This window comes from Leucoraja erinacea, chromosome 11 (assembly GCF_028641065.1).
Source record: "Leucoraja erinacea ecotype New England chromosome 11, Leri_hhj_1, whole genome shotgun sequence".
Taxonomy (NCBI): Eukaryota; Metazoa; Chordata; class Chondrichthyes; order Rajiformes; family Rajidae; genus Leucoraja; species Leucoraja erinaceus.
The window spans coordinates 60,322,878-60,345,259 of record NC_073387.1 but is presented as its reverse complement, the minus strand read 5'-3'; the positions used below and the strand labels follow the sequence as shown (position 1 = coordinate 60,345,259).

The 22,382-nt window shown below is 41.4% G+C and overlaps 1 protein-coding gene across 1 annotated transcript in view; it reads right to left on the bottom strand.

Moving 5' to 3' along the window:
* Window positions 1–10,132: 10,132 nt before the first annotated feature.
* The window catches only part of LOC129701877 (lysine-specific demethylase 3B-like), an 86,976-nt gene continuing 74,726 nt past the window's right edge, over window positions 10,133–22,382 (bottom strand). The window contains 5 exon segments of the mRNA XM_055643367.1: window positions 10,133–11,068; window positions 13,705–13,839; window positions 14,452–14,628; window positions 16,376–16,515; window positions 20,751–20,774. Coding sequence (XP_055499342.1) covers window positions 10,988–11,068; window positions 13,705–13,839; window positions 14,452–14,628; window positions 16,376–16,515; window positions 20,751–20,774 — 557 coding nt within the window. The 3' untranslated portion in view covers window positions 10,133–10,987.

Sequence of the window (22,382 nt, the reverse complement as noted above, 5' to 3'; positions counted from 1 at the left end):
TCTCTGGAGAGAAGGAACGTGTGACGTTTCAGGTCGAGAACCTTCTTCAGATCAGAAGCTTCTCCTTCGTCTGAAAGGTCTCGACCCGAAACGCCACATTGTAGCTCAATACATCCATGACCTTTAGATACTTTAACGAGACTGGATCTAACGAGCGCAACAGGGCCGGGGTGTTTAAATATAATAGACTAATTTCACATTTCTACATTGTAACAACGTACAGATGTGACAGATATCGACGTCTTACCCCTGACGGCTTCCTTGATGTAGCTGTTTCCCATTCTGTTCATTTAAACATCTCGGTTCTCCCGAGTCCTGCCTGCCGTGAGCTCAGAGAACCGCGGTGACAAAGTGGCGGACCAGGTGCAGAAAATGAAACAATGCGATTCTTTACCGTGTCACGAACAGACATGTCTCCGCTTTCATATTAAAGTCACATATGTGGTCAAAACAGCTGCACGGCAGAAGCATCTCCGTACCTGAACTTACCACCATATTAACGAGCGAGGTGAAAGTCCCTTCTTATGCCTGTGTATGGCGTGCACAGCCTAAAGTTGTAGGACAGACAACTTGTTCTATTTGATCTTATTTGATTGTGCACGCCAGGTTGATTGCATTCGTTGAAACAGGGCGGACCCCCACGTGAAGGTTGCAATCTCCCACCCTATGAGTCCCTGCCTTACACATCTCCTTAGTCCCCCCTCCCCCACTCACCACCCCCGCCCCACCCCCCCCCCCCCACCCCACTCACCACCCCCACCCCAGCCCCGCCCACAGTATAATGTGGATAAATGTGAGGTTATCCACTTTGGTGGCAAAAACAGGAAAGTAGACTATTATTTGAATGGTGGCCGATTAGGGAAAGGGGAAATGCAACGAGACCTGGGTGTCATGGTACACCTGTCATTGAAGGTAGGCATGCAGGTGCAGCAGGCAGTGAAGAAAGCAAATGGTATGTTAGCATTCATTGCAAAAGGATTTGAGTATAGGAGCAGGGAGGTTAACCATATAACCATATAACAATTACAGCACGGAAACAGGCCATCTCGGCCCTACAAGTCCATGCCGAACTAATTTTTCTTTTTTCCCCTTAGTCCCACCTGCCTGCACTCATACCATAACCCTCCATTCCCTTCTCATCCATATGCCTATCCAATTTATTTTTAAATGATACTAATGAACCTGCCTCCACCACTTCCACTGGGAGCTCATTCCACACCGCCACCACTCTCTGCGTAAAGAAGTTCCCCCCTATATTACCCCTAAACTTCTGTCCCTTAATTCTGAAGTCATGTCCTCTTGTTTGAATCTTCCCTATTCTCAAAGGGAAAAGCTTGTCCACATCAACTCTGTCTATCCCTCTCATCATTTTAAAGACCTCTATCAGGTCCCCCCTTAACCTTCTGCGCTCCAGAGAATAAAGACCTAACTTATTCAACCTATCTCTGTAACTTAGTTGTTGAAACCCAGGCAACATTCTAGTAAATCTCCTCTGTACTCTCTCTATTTTGTTGACATCCTTCCTATAATTGGGCGACCAAAATTGTACACCATACTCCAGATTTGGTCTCACCAATGCCTTGTACAATTTTAACATTACATCCCAGCTTCTATACTCAATGCTCTGATTTATAAAGGCTAGCATACCAAAAGCTTTCTTTACCACCCTATCTATATGAGATTCCACCTTCAAGGAACTATGCACAGTTATTCCCAGATCCCTCTGTTCAACTGTATTCTTCAATTCCCTACCATTTACCATGTACGTCCTATTTTGATTTGTCCTGCCAAGGTGTAGCACCTCACATTTATCAGCATTAAACTCCATCTGCCATCTTTCAGCCCATTTTTCCAAATGGCCTAAATCACTCTGTAGACTTTGGAAATCCTCTTCATTATCCACAACACCCCCTCTATCTTGGTATCATCTGCATACTTAGTAATCCAATTTACCACACCTTCAACCAGATCATTGATGTACATGACAAACAACAAAGGACCCAACACAGATCCCTGAGGCACCCCACTAGTCACCTGCCTCCAACCCGATAAACAGCCATCCACCATTACCCTCTGGCTTCTCCCATTCAGCCACTGTTGAATCCATCTTGCTATTCCTGCATTTATACCCAACAGTTGAACATTCTTAACCAACCTTCTATGAGGAACCTTGTCAAAGGCCTTACTAAAGTCCATATAGACAACATCCACTGCTTTACCCTCGTCAATTTCCCTAGTAACCTCTTCAAAAAATTCAAGAAGATTAGTCAAACATGACCTTCCAGGCACAAATCCATGTTGACTGTTCCTAATCAGACCCTGTTTATCCAGATGCTTATATATATTATTTCTAAGTATCTTTTCCATTAATTTGCCCACCACTGAAGTCATAGTATCCATAGCTGCTCTACTAGTTTCCCTTACCTCACATAATTCAATATCCTTCTCCTTGGTGAATACCGAAGAAAAAAAATTGTTCAATATCTCCCCCATCTCTTTTGGCTCTGCATATAGCTGTCCACTCTGTCTCTCCAATGGACCAATTTTATCCCTCCTTATCCTTTTGCTATTAATATAGCTGTAGAAACCCTTTGGATTGACTTTCACCTTACTTGCCAAAGCAAAGTAAGGTTCTACTAAAGTTGTACAGGGCCTTGGTGAGACCACACCTGGAGTATTGCGTACAGTTTTGGTCTCCAAATCTGAGGAAGGACATTATTGCCATAGAGGGAGTACAGAGACGGTTCACCAGACTGATTCCTGGGATGTCAGGACTTTCATATGAAGAAAGAGTGGATAGACTCGGCTTGTACTCACTAGAATTTAGAAAATTGAGGGGGGATCTTATAGAAACTTACAAAATTCTTAAGGGGTTGGACAGGCTAGATACAGGAAGATTGTTCCCGATGTTGGGGAAGTCCAGGACAAGGGGTCACAGCTTAAGGATAAGGGGGAAATCTTTTAGGACCGAGATGAGAAAAACATTTTTCACACAGAGAGTGGTGAATCTCTGGAACTCTTTGCCACAGAAGGTAGTTGTGGCCAGTTCATTGGCTATATTTAAGAGGGAGTTAGATGTGGCCCTTGTGGCTAAAGGGATCAGGGGGTATGGAGAGAAGGCAGGTACAGGATACTGAGTTGGATGATCAGCCATGATCATATTGAATGGCGGTGCAGGCTCGAAGGGCCGAATGGCCTACTCCTGCACCTAATTTCTATGTTTCTATCCTTCAGATTCCTATTAAATATTTTCTATTTCACCTTAAACCTATGTCCTCTGGTCCTCGATTCACCTACACTGGGCAAGAGACTCTGTGCATCTACCCGATCTACACCTCAATAAGATCACCCCTCATCCTCCTGCACTCCAAGGAATAGAGTCCCACCCTCCTCAACCTCTCCCTATAGCTCAGACCCTCTAGTCCTGTAAAAATCCTTGTAAATCTTCTCTATACCCTTTCCAGCTCGACAACATCTTTCCTATAACATGGTGCCCAGAACTGAATACAATATGCTAAAAATGCAGCCTCACTAACGACTTATACAACTGCAACATGACCTCTCAAAGAGTTAATTCGATTCATGTATTTAAATCCTGAAGTTTATCGTAAACTGAACATTTTCTAAGTCTGTAGGTAAAAGCTCTACCCGAAACTCTAATGTATTACTGTGTACATATATATATATGATCTATGCTACATAGACACACTGAACTGTTCTGTATTTATGCTTACAATACTCTGTGTGGTGCAGCAAGCAAGAATTTCATTGTCCTATCTGGGACACATGACAATAAACTCTCTTGACTTGACTTATGGCAGAGGAGGCAATTGAATCTCTTCTGGAACCCTCTGTTGGTTCAATACCTCTGGTGGGAAGTACTGAAGCACTCCATGTGAAATGAAGGAATGCAATGTTCGAACAACTGCCAACAAACCGGAATATTATGATGCATTGTAGAGGGATTCATTTTCAGATTTATATACTTGCTTCCAGTTCAAAACAATTAACGGAAAGCAATTTAGATTGGTGGATAAAGAGAGAAAATTAGATGGGGATGGGGCAGACCGATCCTAAATAAAGAGGGGCCATCATTTGGCTTGCTCATCTTCAGCCAGGCAAAAGGGAATGAGCAAATCCAGCTTTTGCTCTTCCTTTCCTCTATCCTTCTTCCTCATTTGACAATTTAATCCAGACTCAATCCAGCTACAACTCCTCTTAAATTGAGTGCTGCAACGAAATACTTCAAATTCTATGATCAAAGCTTTCAGCAGTTATGTCAATCCGCCTCCACTATTACCAGACAGGACTCCTCCGCACTTTCTTGAACGGTAGCTCAACCAGTTCTTCTTCTTTCTTTCTCTAAGATCTTCATCTGGTTGAAGTAGTTTTCACTTTGAACAATTCACTTCTTACATCTGTCAGATATCTGGAACACACGTTCCCACACTCAGTCACCACCACTTCTAAATTTCTTACAGAAAATATAGGTGTTGCTTCATTGCCAGAATAGTATCCCGAGGGCAAAAACATGCTGGAAACACCCAGTAGTTCCAGCAGGATGTGTGGAAAGCGAGTTTGCGATTCTTCATTAAAAACAGGGAGAGATAAAGAAGCAAAGGTGGAGATGGATCTGAAATATTTTTCACCATATAATTATCCTTTTATTTCACCATCTTCTCTGCAATTTGCAATTACTTTTATATTCCTTCCCCACAAGGAATAGTAGAATTAGGCCATTCAGCCCATCAAGTCTACTCCACTATTCAATCATGGCTGATCTATCCCTCCTAACCCCATTCTCCTGCCTTTGCCCCATAACCTCTGACACCTGTACTAATCAAGAATCTATCTATCTCTGCCGTAAAAATATCCAGACTTGGCCTCTACAGTCTACAGCCTTCCGTGGCAAAGAATTCCAGATTCACCACCCTCCGACAAAAATACATTTCTCATCTCCTTCCTAAATGAAAGTCCTTTAATTCTGAGGCTATGAGCTCTAGTCCTAGACTCTCCCACTCATGGAAACATCCTCTCCACATCCACTCTATCCAAGCATTTCACTGTTCTGTATGTTTCAATGAGGACTCCCTCATTCTTCTAAACTCCAGCGAGTACAAGCCCAGTGACGAAAATTGCTCATCGTAAGTTAACCAACTATGTGGGTGGGCGGCGTGACCGACTCGTGCCGCAGCGGCGTGACCGACTCGTGCCACAGCGGCGTGACTCGTGTCGCAGCGGCGTGACCGACTCGTGTCGCAGCGCCCCCTGCAGGTCCTCTGTCCCCTTTTTTTTATTTTTTGTCATGTTTAAATGTAGTTATAGTGGGTTTTTTTAAAACTGGGTGTGTGTGTAGGGGGCGGGGAGGGGCGAAACGTTTAAATCTTTCTCCTGTACGGACAACCCGACCTTTTCCCTGTCGGGTCTCCGTTGTCGTTGGGGCCTAGAACCGTGGGCGGCCTCCAACCGGAATGACCTGGGGCTCCAGTCGCGGAGCTGCGGACTTACCCACCATCGCGGAGCTGGCCGAGTCCGGAGCGGGAGGCGCGCCGCTGTGACCTGACCCCGGAGATTCGGAGGCTCCAACCGCAGGTGTGATGGACGGTGACACCGGGAGCCCGCGGGTCCTTGGTGGGAGACCGCTTTTCGGGGCTTCCGCAACGGCGACTTTTCCCGCCCGAGTTGCGGGGTTGAAAAGTATTTGGAGCGGGACCTTACATCGCCCGGCGCGGCTTTAATGGCCACGGGACTTATTTACCATCGCCCGCCGGGGGCTTTGACTCTGACATCAGGAGGAGTGCAGGGGAGAGATAAGACTTTGCCTTCCATCACAGTGAGGAGGAGATTCACTGTGATGGATGTTTGTGTAAATTGTGTTGTGTCTTGGTTCTTTTTCTTGTGTGTATGACGGCAGAAACCAAATTCCGTTTGAACCTCAACAGGTTCAAATGACACAAATAAATTGTATTGTATTGTACGCTTTCCACTCCAGAGCCAGCACATCCTTCCTCAGATATGGTGCCCAAAATTGCTTACAATTCCCATTCTGATAAACAATGTTATCTGTTTATCAGCCGCTTTTCACAGAGGCTGCCTGACTTGATCAGCCATATTTCCTGCGTGGTTTTTGTCATATTCTAGTTTTTTTTAATTTTCAAGAATCAAGAGAGTCTAGTTTGGTCATCTGAACTGAAACAGAAACAGAAATTAAATTCTTACTTGCAGCAGCACACAGGTTTATAAACACAATACTTCTCTCAAGATATCTGCATTGCTTTATCTGAAGAAGGGTCTCAACCCAAAACGTCACCCATTCCTTTTCTCCAGATGCTGGCTGACCTGCTGAGTTACTCCAGCATTTTGTGTCTTGCTTTACATACCATGTTTTAACATCTTACTGATTTACCAGGATCATCTTCTGCAGTATAATTCTGACTTCCAAGTATCTCTTTCTAATTTTTGCCTCTTGCTTCTTGCGTAATGTTTCTGTTCTGAACAATCTACAATTTGGATTTGCCTCATACCCGGTCATTCAGAATATAAAAGCATAATCTGGACATACAATACAATACAATACAATACAATACAATACAAATTTATTATCATTTGAGCCCCAGTGAGACTCAAACGAAATGTTGTTTCCACAGCCATACAAACAAAGACACTGTCTTACAGACATACACATAATTAAATTCACACAAACATCCATCACAGTGAAGCCACTGTGATGGAAGGCAAGTCTTTTCTCTCCCCTGTTCTCCGTGTCTCTCCCGATGTCCAAGCCCCAGGCGGGTGATGATAAGTCCCACGGCCATTTTAGGCCGCGCGGGGCGATTTACGGCCCCGCTCCCGGTCTGAAAGTCCAAGGTTGGAACCCCCACGGGCGATGGTGAGTCCCACGGCCATGAAGCCGTGCCGGGTGATGTACTGTCCCGGTCCGGGTTGTTCCAACCCCGTGACACCGGCTGGAGAAGTCGCGTTACGGGAGCTCCGGGAAACGGTCTCTCTCTCTCTCTCCTCCCAGACCCGCGAGCTCCCGATGTCCCAGTCCACCGGACCTGCGGCTGCGTTGCTGGAGCCTCCGAGCCCCAGGAGTCGAGTCGCAGCAGCGAGTCACCGCCGCTCCCCACGCTCCGAGGCCGGCCACCCCCGACGATGGTGAGTCCGCAGATCCGCAGCTCCGCAGCTCCGCAGTCTCCCGAGCCCCCGGGTCGTTCAGGCTGGAGGCCGCTCCACGGTGCTAGGCCCCAACGACAGCCAAGACCCGACAGGGAAAAAAGTCGGGTCTCCCGGACAGGGAAGAGATTTAAAACAGTTTCCCCCCCCCCCCCCCCCCCCCCCCCCCCCCCACATTTACACATTTAAAAATACTATTAAAAAACAGCAAACACTACATTTAACTTAAAATGTAACAAACATTACGCTTCCAAAATGTTGGACTGGTTTAAATAAATGACTTTTATCCCATCAGCAAGCACACAGCTGCTAACCGACACTCCCGAATGATTAGAGATAATTATAATGCTGCGTTAAATTTACAGTACATTGTTTCAAGTAATTTAATACCCTGGTGGTTAATGCTGAGAAAGTCTTAAATAAATCAAGTGGACACAAATATTTTCTTTAAATTTTAATAAGAATATTGAAACCTAAATCAGCCCTTCACAAAATGCTTAGAGTAAATGAAGACAAATATTCTACATTATGTGACAGTATTTTTTTCGTCATTTTATCCTTTTATTATAAAGTCACAACAGTTTACATATCAACAAAAACATCAGATTTACGAATGGTACTATGGTACCTGCTCAAAATAAAAACATACACTTCTAGAGACAGTTTGGTTTTAAATACTGAATTCTGGAAGCAATCTATTTGGGAAAACAGGAAGAGTGAGTTCTGTTGAATCTGAACGAATGCTAAAGCTGGAAGTCTGTTGTGTGGTGACTGACGTTGGTGTACGGGGTAACGCCCACATTTTGTGCTCATTTGTCCTTTGAGATCAGGTTATATTTAAGACGGCAGAGGGCACAGCCACACACCTCCCCTCTCTGAATTTAGAGTAGTACTACACTGCAAGACATGACAGAGCTGTAAATCTTGTCCGCGGGATTGATTTTGTTACCTGTACCCTTATAAAGTTGATCCCCACTGACCCAGTTTATGCATTTGATGGAGTTTACAGGAAATGTAATACAGAAAGTGAAAGCGAGATCCCTACAATTTCCTGATATGTTCCATTGTCAAGTTCAGGATTCCCACATGGAAGTAAAGAATACTTCATGTGAAAGTAAAATAAACCAGATTTGTTTTTAATTTTAAGGAGACTGTTGGGAACTCACCATTCCTCTTTTTTCCCCCCATGACTCTTGGAATAGCGAGGTATCAAAGTGGAATTCCCTGCACATGTAGAATTAACAGCGTAATAACACAAAGATTTAAAAGGACTGGCAAGGCAATGAACCATATTTGTGAATAATCTGGGTTCATTTCGTTGCATGCGAGGTCAACAAGTCAGGCTTGCATTCTGAGCTTTTGCCAGGTTGAAGGAATTGCGGCCTTTCTGGTCCATAGTATCCCGAGTTAGACACTAGACAATAGGTGCAGGAGTAGGCCATTCGGCCCTTCGAGCCAGCACCACAAACATAAGTTAGATTCTCCATTCACTTCCTATACAAGACGTGAACAGTCACGCAAAGTTACTTTCCCAGAATAAAACCACTGACTCACACCTTGAACAACAAAGTATCATCACCCTTACTTCAGGGTTCATAGATCCCGTGTTCTAAACATTCCTAACAGAGGGGTAAAATAATTTAACTTTTTTATGGAAAGTAACTCCACATTGATAAATGTCATCACAAGAGTCACGGAAATAATTAAGATGCATTAAATTCTCAATAGCCTCCTTAAAGAGTTAGGATTCTGTTATTTTAAACCTACTTAAAACAGTAATACTGAAGCATCTGTGTAAATCGGTAAAGGACCAGACTACCTCACATATTGCCAATACTGCTCAGGCTCCACATCCCAACAGCCCAAACGAGGAAACGAGAATCTTGATTCAGGACGCCCCCTCTAGCCACTTGAACCGACATTATCTACTGCAGACTACTGCTTCAATTATTTTGACCGTGGTTTGTACAGTAAGATTCAAAATGCATGTTTAGGCATCCTGGTCTTTACCTTCCTGGTTGTGATATCAAGCAATGAAAAGGCTCAGTGATTAAGGAGGGGGAGACAATGCTGCAGCGGGTAGTGCTGATTCTGCACTTATCCAGTGACCCTGGGGGTTCAATACTGAACACTGATGCAGACTGCAGAGTTAGTATGTTCTCCACGTGACCAGTCACACCAGTTTCCTCCCATATCACAACACATGTTGGGAGTGTAATTGTTGACTGTAAATTACCCAGAGCAGGGAAGTGATGTGCATGTGTGCCAGAATAGGTTCCAGATAATGCAAGTGGGAGAATGAGATTGTGGGATCGTGTTTAAAAACTGGCAAAGACCAGGATGGGCTGAATGGCTTCCTCTATTGAAAGACAAAATTTTTTTTTTTTGAGGGAGCCCGTTTGGGATGGGGGGGGGCGGCAGCTGAAAGGGAGCGAGGTTGCGAAATGTTTTCAGCAAAGCAACACTGCTTGAGTATAGACACAAAATGCTGGAGCAACTCAGCGGGACAGGCAGAATTTCTGGAGAGAATGGGTAACGTTTCAGGTCGAGACCCTTCTTCAGACTGCTTGAGTATTTCTCCACAAGTTAACAGTTAATAACACTCAGTTGAGTGGTACGACTTTTAGTTACTAATAAATCAACTGACCAGTTTAATATCGATATTTAGTTTTGTTATTCAAGATCTCCATCATCACACTACTGCACGTCATTCCTTCCTTACTGCCCAGTTTACTGCCCGATGTCTGACAGTGAAATGGAATTTTCTTCAGGTGACACAAACGTAATTTCAAGTTGAAGGAAAGGAACTCCAACCACAGGTCAGTGCATGTAGAACCATTGTTACATAGTCCATCTCGCTGATAGAAACACGAGGCGCATGCCTGGTGGAGTTTACCTATTGCCTGCTTCAATAGGAGCTTCATGAATGCTTCCAATGAAGGAACACACTGCAGCAGGCCGGGCAAAAAGATTTATTCAGAAAGAGATTGCTCCTTTACATAGTAAAATAACTTCTGTTCTTTTTAAATATACGAAGTTGAGACACAAAATCCAACTTGGAAAATGGAAAAAAAAATAATTTCTGACAGTTCTACACCTCTGAAACCCTAACATCCACAGAATTAACCAGAAATCCAATTTCACCTCCCACTGCTATTTGTGATTGGGACCTAGAGGGATAATGAGTGATGCAGATATCATTCATTCTATGCTATAAATTGTCACATGTTAACTGGTATCTCTTCACCTGATTGAGTTAGTTTTTTATTCCAGTATGGTCTGCCTGTAACTCAGTGACCAGATACCATGAAGAAACAGCTCCATAACTGAGTCTCTGGAATATTGTAAAGGAGTGAAACTTAAATAAATCAGGAATCAATTGATCAGAGTTAATGCTAGCCCACAAATAGTCTTGCTGTCCCTTTAAACTTTCAGCTCATTCTGGAAAGATGAGAATGTTATAGCCATGGGCTATATATACTACTTCTATAAGATCACTTTTCATTAACCCAGCAGTTTTTGCATGACTATGGATAAAGTAAGGGGAAAGGGACTTTTTTGAATTAAATATAACCACTAACTCAGTGTGAAACTAACTACAATGTGACACTCTCCCAACTTCTGTTCCTACAGCTTGCTGCAGGGAAGAGCACGGTTGCTACTACATTCCACGCTGATAATCTGGTGAATGTTTATTGAACATCTTAACTTCCTCCAAAACATCCTTTCCATTTTTAAATGAACGTAATTTTTAATGAGCGCTTGTTGCAGAACAGTTCCTCCGAGTGATTGATTTCCATTCTAGGCTGTTCTATGACTTGCCCAGTCTGGGTTCCTCAGACTTCAGGGTCCCAACAGCATCTTTCACAGCATGGTAGATAATGTTCTTCACCTGAGGACAAGAAACTTTATTCTAACCTGTGGTCTACATCATTGAAAACGTATCATGAACTTTCCAATTACTAACAGACACGGAGAAATAAAGGCAACTGTTAACATTAAAACCTTTACATATTCAGGTTTTCCTAAGATGGCTCCTTTAGCCAATTCAGCAGTCCATGGTTTCAGCCTTGATGACTGATTCTGGCTGTGACCAAGTAAACTATTTCAGTACAATCAGAACAAACAGTACGGTAAACTCCACTTTAAGGAGTTCCAGAAACCGACCATGCTGTGATTTTCTGTAACACAAACCCATCTTTCTGTTGGATCAAGTTTAAGAAAGAACTGCAGATGCTGGAAAAATCGAAGGTAGACAAAAAATGCTGGAGAAACTCAGCGGGTGAGGCAGCATCTATGGAGAGAAGGAATGGGCGACGTCGTTGGATCACGTGTTTTAAGGGGAGATGCTTTCTTACCGAATAATTTCCTCTCATATGAAGCAATTTTATTGGTGAGGACTAAGTGACCCAGTGCTATTATTTAATAGCTAATACCAATATTAGACTTGGGGGGTGGATAAGGCTCATGCAAAAGTAACAACAAATTTAAATTTTAGTCACTAAAATGAGGCAATAGGATTTGGATACGACGTCACCATGTCACAGATGAATACTTGCCTTGCCTTGTGGATTACTGTAGGCAGGCGATGGAAGGACTGGCTCTGGTGACTGCAGCTCACCACAATGAAGAGGGTTCAGAGAGCAGGGCAGCGCCTCCCTCTATTCACATGTCCCCAGGCTGGGAAAGGTGGGGTGATGGAGAGAGACTACTCAATGTGACTGCAACTATATCGATGCAGTGATGTCTGCTCCAAACTTTACTGAGTAGTTAAAATCAAATATTGAAAATGTGTTTCTTTTGCATTTTGATTTAGTTTATTCCCCCCTCTCCCCCCCCTCCTCAATAAATGAAGAGAGAATTTGTTTCTGCATTACAAATTGCTGGGGAGCAATTTGTGAATTCCATTAGAGTGAATTTCCAAACCTGGAAGGGCAGTAGCATGGGGTTCACCTGTATAACTGCTCACCTGGTAGCTGGTCACACAATGTATGGGATCCCTGGCTGGTTTAGAGTCAGAAATGTTAGAATAGAAATAAGCTGCCCAGTCCTCCTTGTCCATGCTGATCAAGTTGCTATTCTGCACCAGCCACATTCCCCTTTTTTTGTTGGCCCAGTTCCCTCTAAGCCTTTTCCATCCATATCATATATCTGTCCAAACACCTTAGAAACATAGTAAATAGGTGCAGGAGTAGGCCATTCAGCCCTTCGAGCCAACAATGCCATTCAATATGATCATGGCTGATCATCCAAAATCAGTACCCGTTCCTGCTTTCTCTCCATATCCCTTTTAAAATAGATAATTATATCCGTATCTATGAGTAGGTTCTCTGGCAGCTCATTCCAAACCTCCCAATCCATCTCTGTGACGTTCTCCATTATGATTACAAAATTGGCCTTGCCCCAATTTAAGATCTTATCTTTTGGCCAGTTCTATCCTTCTTGGTTTAGCTTACTGTTACGTGTACTGAGGTATAGTGAAAACAAGTCAGCGGAAAGACAATACAAGATTACAATCGAGCCATTTACAGTGTACATGATAAAGCTAGTAAAGTCTGATCACAGATAGTTCGAGAGTCACCAATGAGGTAGATAGTAGTTCAGGACTGCTCTAGTTGTGGTCTAATCATTCAGTTGCCTGATAACAGCAACTGAATTGTATATCTCCATATATTCTCCTTATCTATCATAAAACTAGTTGAATTCTAGCCCCAAAGTACTGACACCTCAGCCACTTGTCCTACTATCTTCCCGAAGGGGAAGTCCAGTATTTTGCCCTCTTTTCCAGAGCCTAACATATATTGTACAAGATGACTTTCTTGGACATATTTACCAAATTCCATCCCATCCAAGCCCTTTATACAAAGGGAGAACAATCAATATTAGGAAAGGATATCTTCAATGAAATCCTCCCTATTATTTTTACAGCTATCTGCCATCTCCCTACACATATGCGCCTCTTATCCCACTGACGATGGAGGAGCCTATAATGCAATTCTATCATAGTGATCACTTTTTTTCTATTTCTAAATTTTATCCATATAACCCCACTGGACGATTGACCAAAATATCCTCTCCAAGCATTGTAATTAAGTCCTCCCTGATCAAAAAGGCAATTCCCCCATCTCCATTACCTTGTCTCAATCATGTCTGTAACATTTATATCCTGGAACATCGAGCTAATCCTGCCCTTCTCTCAGCTACATTTTGGTTATGACTAATATCCCTGTCACCCGAGTCAGCCCACTGCCTAAGATAACCCGCCACAACCATTAACATCGCAATAAGTGCAATATAAACCATTAGTCTTTCCTTTCACTTCGACAAGCACCTGCCCGTCCTGTTCTTGTTTGGGACAAGACATTACCTTACTGGTTAGACTTTGCATTCAGCCCAGCCCTGCATACCATACTACTCATACAGTTATTTCTGCAGGATTTGGTCTAGGTACCATTTGTATTTTAGTAGGAGCTTATTTCAGGACAGAATTTCACTGGCAATTGGACCTTATCCTTATTGGCTCCATACCTGCAATTTATCTTCATGGTTTGTGTGAGTATTTGACAAATGTCTGAATTCCTGAGTAAGTCGGAAGCAGTGTTTGACATGTTCTGGAGACACAAAATCTTCAGCTACTTTGATGCAACTGTACAGATTGTGTACCTGGAGGAGAGATATTGTCATTACTACACATTTTTGCATTAATTTCATCCAACAAAAAGGCTGAAAAACAAGCATGATTGTGCATTTTTGAACATATTTAAAAGGTAACAGATTGTTTCAGAATGCAGAGACAATGGAGAAGGGTGACAGTATTTTCTTTCGCTATTTTGAAAGAGAATAATTTTAGGAGAACAAAATGACTTGCATTTATTTTGTATTTTGTGTGACCAGATTACCCCAAAACATTTTAAAAACAGTTAGGTAATTTTGGTAACGTGTTCATTGTTGCTGGAATAGAAGAAATGGGGTACCGAGATTGACAATGAAAGTGGTAAGTGCTTGAAAGGTGGCAGAAAATAAATCTGCCAGAAAGGTTTATAGTACAAACAGGACCTTGTGATTGATTAGTATCAAGGTAGGTTAAAGAAAGAAAGAAAGAAGAAAGATTTAGTTATATAGTACCTTTCAAAAGTAATTAAGTATTTCTGTTTGTGTTTGGTTACCACCACCCCTTTCTTATAAAATTCAAGTTCATTCTTTCTTAAAACAATATTCCATCCAACTAAAACCTTGCCCAAGCAGTGGAGTCTACTGGCTCTTGACATGCCTTACCTGGTGAGGTGCTCCAGCAGGGATGAAGACAGCATCCCCCAAGAACTGGACAATAGCCCAGCCCTGCACACCATACTCCTCATACAGTCGTTTCCGCAGAGTTTGGTCTAGGTACCAGCTCTGGTCATGAATAGGGTCATGATCAGGTGGGTTATCTTGACCTTGCTCTTCCGACACCTAGAGCAGAATCAAGCATAGAAATGGCAAATTTATGCACAAGCATCTAATCACCAACTCATGACCAAAACATGGCAACCCAAAATGGAGAAAAATAAACCAGAACAGAACTAGATTCGAGTTTAAAACAAAAGATATATAGTTAGAATACATTTTCATCGACTTTCTTTGAAGTTATAGATTCTCAGTTGGATGTATTATACAATTACTGAATCCAGTAAATGGAATAGAAACTAAAAATTACGTGAATTGAAATGTTACAGCATTACAAGACATGAACTGCAATAAAAGTGTGTTTGTGACAAAGCCACAGGCAAGGAAAGTAAATCAACTGGCTCACCAACAATTAGTGGGGCTACAAATGAAAAAGAAAAACAGCTGAAGGCTTTTTCTGCATATACCAATATCCAATTCTGCAACTGGTTACTTCCTGTATACACCTACTATACAAGCGTGGACAACATTTAAATAGGGGAACATCACAAACTAAGAAGTGTGTTTTTTGTACAATTTATGCAATTGTAACTGAACTGATCTGCCTCTCCGCATTTGACTACATAATTCAATTTCACAGCTTAAGTCACACAAAGATAGTGACTTCAAGCTGAAGAGCAAATAATCATTATGAAAACAATGAATGACTCAAAAATATCCAAGGAGAAGAGCTAGGTAGAGGGATTGAACAGAGCTTGAGTATTGAACTCAAGAACTGCTGTTAAATAAATGGCCCAGATTTTGCTGTTAGTACAGTTGAGGAAGGGAAGGAAATTACAGGGGTAGTGATAGTTGAGGAAGGTTGGGCAGGATGGATATCTGTTAATAATTTCCCACCAGGGCAATCCAACATGCTCAAACATGAAGAAAGGAAATCTGCACAAAGTATTCCAGGAATGTGGAAGTCAGTAAATCATTGAAGAGAGAAATGCAAGACTGCAAAGGCTGTGCTAAGATTCCTATTGTGGCCAAGTTAGGCAATACAGAATACCATTTACAATTCCGATTACAAAAATAACAGCAAAAAACAAAGTGAAAGTGTGCAATGTACAGGAGGCGAGTTTGATGGAAATGGGAGCAGCTGAAGTACCTTTGTGATACAACATATTACATTTTCAGATAAAATAAGCCCAAAATACACTTTGTAAACTTAACCAATGGAACTTGACATATTATATCAGGAAGTAAAATATTGAGCAAACTGCTGGAGATGAATGTACCAGACAGAATAAAGGAAAACAGTGGCCTTTCATGCCTCCATAACTTCACTTCCTATAATACATTTACGCACAAAAAGGTGGGCGACAAGTTGGAACTTTCATTTGTCATAAAATGTGTTATAAAAATACATTGATTTCCACCAAAGCCGTTCAACGATGCATTGATCAGTTTGTTTGTTTTTCCTTGAGTGGTAAGGTTTGGGCTAAGGGTGGGTTGAAGGTTTATAACTTCAGAAAATGACTGAATGGTGGAACAAAAACAATAGGTTTGAGTGGCATGTATATTTAACTATCACACCAAGAGCACACCTGTTAATAAACAAGTATCGTTTAAAAATCAGCAATTTATGACAAGTGTACAAAAACAGGAAAAACAAATTGTTAAAATGTTTTATGACAATGGGGATGAATGTATCAATATTCTCATCTAAATAGATTGAATAGTTTAGCTTCCAATTATTACAGTAGAACTGCAATGCCGTTTAAAGCCATCATTCAACAGGCATCACTGTGACGGACAATCTGAAGCTTACCTTTCTCAGCAACTCTCTGATCTTTTCTGCATCTTTTGCTGCATAGATGTGCCAAAGTGCACCTGCCTTCTCTTTGCTTTTGTGGATTCTTTTCTTTGTCACCTCATCCACATCACCCTCTTCAATGGTCTTCATTACCTCTGATCACATACAGCATAACAAAGCATGATACACAATACAGGGCCTCTAGCACAGACAATATATCCTAAGCTAATATTCAGCAACATTAGAAATAAATGGGTGATGAACGTAGGTCACCAAAAGACTGATGAAAGTTACAGGGTTTTAGGAGATGCTAAGAGGGACTTGGAATAGGAATTGTAGACTGTGAGACTTTGGCAGCAGGAGGCACAGTCAGCATTAGGGGAGCCAGGGTGGGGGAAATGTCTTGAAAGGGTTATACCCACAAGGCACCAAGGCATTTAAACACTAAGCGGGTGAAAACCTTACATTGGAGATTTTGTGGAACAAGGACCTTACTGACAGGCAAGCATGAGATAAAGAATAGCTGCGTTTTCAATTAGCTCAACTTTACAAAGAGTGGAAGATGGCAAAGTGGCAAGAGAAGGAAAAACGGTCATATTGGGGGTCTGTTGGGAAAGGCAAGCTGAAAGGAACTTTCATGTTTTATTGGCTGACTGATGCAGACTTGAATCCATATATGTCTCTGAATACACAATAATCTCTACAACAATAAGCTAGAGGTTTGTAATGCTAACTTAGTACTCAAGTATTACAAATGGTTAAATAATTAAAGATAGACACTAAACAACAGATTGATGTTCAAATTTCAGTTCTTGTTTTAATTTGTAAATACACATCATTGTTATTTCATACAAACTTGCTCTTGTACAAGACAGTGAGTACTACAATCTCTGAAATAAACTGCGACAGGGTGTTATCAGAGATACAAAAACAGGAAATATTCAGGTGGTCAGGCAGCATCAGTGGAGATTGTGACAGGGTTAACATTTGGGTTGGTGACATTTTAATCACATGTGGGAGAAGTCAGAATTGAAGTTCCAAGCTGCAGGAAAAGTGGATAGGTAGAGAGGAAAGGGTAAGAATGGTCTTAGTCACATCTGCTAGCTGAAAGAGTTGATAAAAGCCGTGTAACAAAAGGCATGTCTGAAGCAATTGCAAATCAATGAATTGCATCTGATGTAAAATGCATTAGAATGGTCTATTTCCGTCTTGAATCCTGAAGGTGGTTAAATATCGTGTCAGCAAATAAGGTTCTGTTTCACAGCCCTCATGAAAACAAAGTTGGAGGCCAAAAGCTGAGGACAGGTAGGGAATGGCATGGAGAAGTAAAGTTGCAGACCCTTGCTGACTTGCAAAGCACTCCCCCTTCTGAATCTGATTTCCCCAAAAGAAGAGACCACCACTTTGAATGGAGCTAGTAGTATTAAAAGTAGTACAAGTACTGTAATACCAGTACAAGTAAGCTGCTGCTTCACCTGAAAAGATGGGAGAGTAACATGGTAGTTAGGTTTCTGGACCAACATCCAGAGTTCTGAACCACCATGAGACAAGAGCCAGAATCACTCTGTGACAACTTGAGAATTCAAAATCAAGAAACTGCAATAAAACAAAAGAAAAACATCTAGCCTCAATAATATTGCAATTGCCAGATTGTCAGAAAAACTCTCTTGCTTCGTTAATGTTCTTTGGGAAGGAAATCTACCACTGATACTCTGGCCGATATTGACCAGTAGATCAACCTCAACTGCTTCTTTAGTTAAGGGCAATTAGATGTGCGGTTTGGGGAGATGCAAGAGTGAACCTCGGACTTGCAATAGGAATGCAGCAAAGAGACAGGAAAACAGTGTGTCCAGTGGGACCATTATACTGGAGGTAATGGAAATGATTCACAGAATGAGGACACTGGGCAAAGGTGAGGACTAAAACCATTATGAGTTCTGTATGAGAGCACACGAGATCCAAGGCGAGTTGGGTCAACGGATCCAAAAATGGCTTGTGAAAGGAGCAACGGGGTGAGATGGAAGGACACCTTTCTGATTGGAATTATGGTGATCAGTCCTATACTGCAGGAATTGGTGCTGGGTCCTTTGTTGTTTATGAAATTAACAACATGGATGTGAATGCAGGAGGTACGATTAGCAAGCTTGTGAATAACACAAACATTGGTGAGTTTGTGGGCAGTGAGAGAGGTTGTCTAAGGTTATAGGATATAGATCAGGTGGAAAGTTGGGCAGAGCATTGGCAAATGGGCTGCACTTTGGGAAATTAATTCATAGCAGGACAGTAAATGATAGTGTACTAGGAATGTAGGAACCTTTGGATTCAAGTCTACAGTTCGCTGTAAATGGCAAGATGGATAGAAATGAATGGTGAAGAGGGCATATGCCATGTTTGCTTCATAGGCTGGGATATATAATACTAAAGTTGGGAATTAAGAACTTTGGAACAACAGCATCCCGCTAATTCTGGTTGTGTCATTTACAATCCAACGGTATGAACATTGAATTCTCTATTTTCAAATAATACCCCACTAACCTACCTTCTCCTCGCCGCCCCCCCCCCTCCCAATAGTGCGCACACATTTCCCCCATCGCCCTGTTTCTTTCCCCTTTTCCTAGTGCTCATTTCCACCCCTGCCATCTCAGAGTTCCCCACTTCACTTTTATTCCCCTTCTTGCATGTACCCTCTAACAGCTTTACATTTAACTTCTCCCATTCACTCCACATCAGCTCCTTGCCACCTCTAGCCTTTGTTATTTACTCCACCCATCTCCCCTTGTATCCACCTATCACTTGCCAGGCTTTGCATGCAGGACATTAGTTAGGGGAAACATTGGGTAGACTGGGCTTGTTTTCCCCCAGAGTGAAGGAGGGGTGTCCAGATAGAAGTATATAAAACTATGAGAGGTGTAGGTAGATACGATAGTCAAAATGTTCTTCCATGGTAGAATATCAAAAGCAAGTAAAATTTAGACAGGCACTGGAATAGGTAAGGCATAGGACGCAGTCATAATGCAGGTAAATGGGAAATAAAGGAAAGCATTGATGTGGTGGGCTGAAGGGTCTGCTGTGTTGCATGATACTGTCTCCATGACAGGAGAGGGCCAATGCTCACAGATGGTGCCAGACCGCAGAGTTGAAGGATGAGAAATGGATTACTCAAATGAGCATGTTAGGGCCAGAAAATACGCATCAGAAAATGTAAACTAATGAATTGGGGGATTGTCAAAAACATCAAAGGCATTGGTGAAGAGTGAAAAAAGGATGAAAAATGGTGAAGACAGGATGTGATGTTCTTTGTTTAAGAGTACGCTGGCGTGGTTAGCCTGTTGGGAGACTCGTTTATTGATCTTTGGCAGATGAATCGTGAATGGTGGGAGGACAATGAGGTTAGTGGTGTGGATGGAAGATCTCACAAAATGGGGGCAGTGGCCTTCTAGTGGTGAGATGTTCAGTGTCTGCATCAAGAACCAGAGGATTAATGAGTTTCAACTCAGTTTCTGCAAAGTAAAGGAGTTTACCAAACTATAACATTGTCCTTGTTGGCAGATTTGATAAGAGTGTTACACTTGGTCCTTAGTGAGTGAAATGCAGCAGATTCAGAGGGGTATAGGCTAGAGTGAGTGAAAAACAAAGGACAATGTCACATCAGCGATTTAAAATCTATAGCTCTGCAAAGGCTGTCAGCAGCTGTAGTCTTGGAAGATTGGGAATTCTAAAGATAGAACAATTCCTTTCCAATAACAAAGGTAGGAACTCAACATGTCAGGTCTGGAGAACATGGCCTCTGCTGAGGAACTGAGAGATTAAAATGAAAAACACAGGAAGGAGTTGGTGGAGAATGAAGGGCGATCAGGGGAATGTTTTAATTTATTAAACTCTATCATTCACAATATTTTGCTTTTGAGAAATGTTAAAAGTGATCAACCCTGGTTAACAGATAAATGGAGACCCAGGTTTAAAGGGCTTCATAATTCCAAGCTAGAAATGTGGCAGAACAAAATGTGAATAAAATCAGAATGGGAAATTGGCCCAAGCTGTAAATTTGAACCTTTCTACGTCTTGATAAAACAAATTGCAGCAGAAAGTCCAAATAATTGTTTGCTGATTTGCAACAGAGCAGGAGTGATGAAACAACAGTACCAACAAATGTACAAGATGGTAGTAAAGGATATCCTGACCTCATTTGTCCGAGCACAGAAAGGGTAAAATAAATACACTCTAGATGTAGACATTGTTAAATATCAGAGACTGGCTGTTATTAGTTTCACCCACACAATTCAAGTGTTTCCTGGTAAATTTGGAAATGTGCCACCACCACCTGATCTTGCTAGCAATGGAGAAAATAAATGAGAAGTATTTCTATGAAAATAAATGAAAATAGACAGACCTGCTACTCCACTGTTATCTGTATCTGTGAAGGAGAAAATTCATCATGTGACTAAAGGAATGAAATCAATTATCTAGAGAAACTCCATCCTTTAACAAAAAATGACAGGCCCACATCTAATTTAGGCTTGATTAATATGATCTTCCTAACCATTTAATTTGATTGAAGATCATCCAGTTAAATAATTTTGGACACATTTCCAATCCTTCCCTTTGCAAATTTCCCTGATATTTAACAGGAATACACTGATGCAGTGCTACCTGTAGCACCTCACTAAATAGTGAATATTCTTGTGTTAGACTTTCAGCATCAGCTTATTATACAGGCGCATGTTTACATCCAACTAATTCCACCCTGCCTTGACTTCACACTCTATAATTTATCAAAATTAATACTTTCCCAATACTAAATCTTCAATTTAGATGCTCTATTCCCTCAGATGAATAAATGCATTGCAGAAACACAAAACCAAAATTAAAATCATCCTAACTTAATAGACAGCACACAATCACAATGGATTAAAAATAAAACAAAGTTCTACAATCTCAAATATCAGAGCCATTGATTTTCAGTATGCCATATTGTTTTAATTCAAAATGAAGCATTTTTATTGCTTTGACAAGTAACCTCGAAATCCATTTATTAAAAAGGGCAAGTCAGTGGCCCCGATTGTGATAATGATGAGAAAACAAGTGTTTTTCTTTCAAAGTACCACATCACTACATCAAGAAATTGCAGCAAAATCTTCAACTGACACCAAATATTTTCAGATTCTCATATTCCAAATTACGTTTTATTTTTACAAAAGATGCGACTTCATTGTTGCAGTGAGTTGGGTTTGGCGGAGCTACTGACGAGGGGCAGTGGCACAGATCATTCACAATTTCTGTAATTCTAAAAAGTGCAACTACAAAAGATTTCATAAAGGTCCAATTTTGCCGTCACATCAACACCAAAGTCAAAACTTTCTAAAAATGTTTGCCAATTAGCTTAATCAATATTTTTCTAATCAAAACTCAGAATATCAAACATGTTAAATTATTTTCTACTATTCCTGTCCATATTTTTGGATTATCAGCATCAGAGGGCTTCATTCAGTAACTTGCATACATGCAGCATTTATGTAAAAGTTTCAATGCACCCTATAGCTGCTGAACTTTGTTTGGCAAAAAACTAAAAGCTGATTTTAATCAGCATCGTAAACCCGTTCTGTTGTAGGAGAATGCAGTTAGAGAAATAAATTGCAAAGTCCAAGGCCCAACTGAAAGCATGGCACCAATTAAATCAGGAACATTAAAGTGGTCAGAATTGCAGGACAGGAGATGATTACTGGATTGAGCCAATGGAGGAATCTAAAAATTAGGAGAAGAATTTCAAAATGGCATCAAGATTGCAAATGTCTGGATTGGCCCAACAGCTGTTAAGGTGAGAAATGGAACTGGTGCCAAGGGACCAGAAATTGTGAGAGGGACTAGACGGTGGCTTTGGTCTTCATTAAACTGAAATAGATAAAATAATGTATTCCTAATGATTGTATGAATGCCAAAAAAGTTTATCAATCGTTTAACTGAGATGAAGGAGACTGCTGAATAACAGCATTAGATAGAAATATAGAAGGAAAAAAAAAATAGG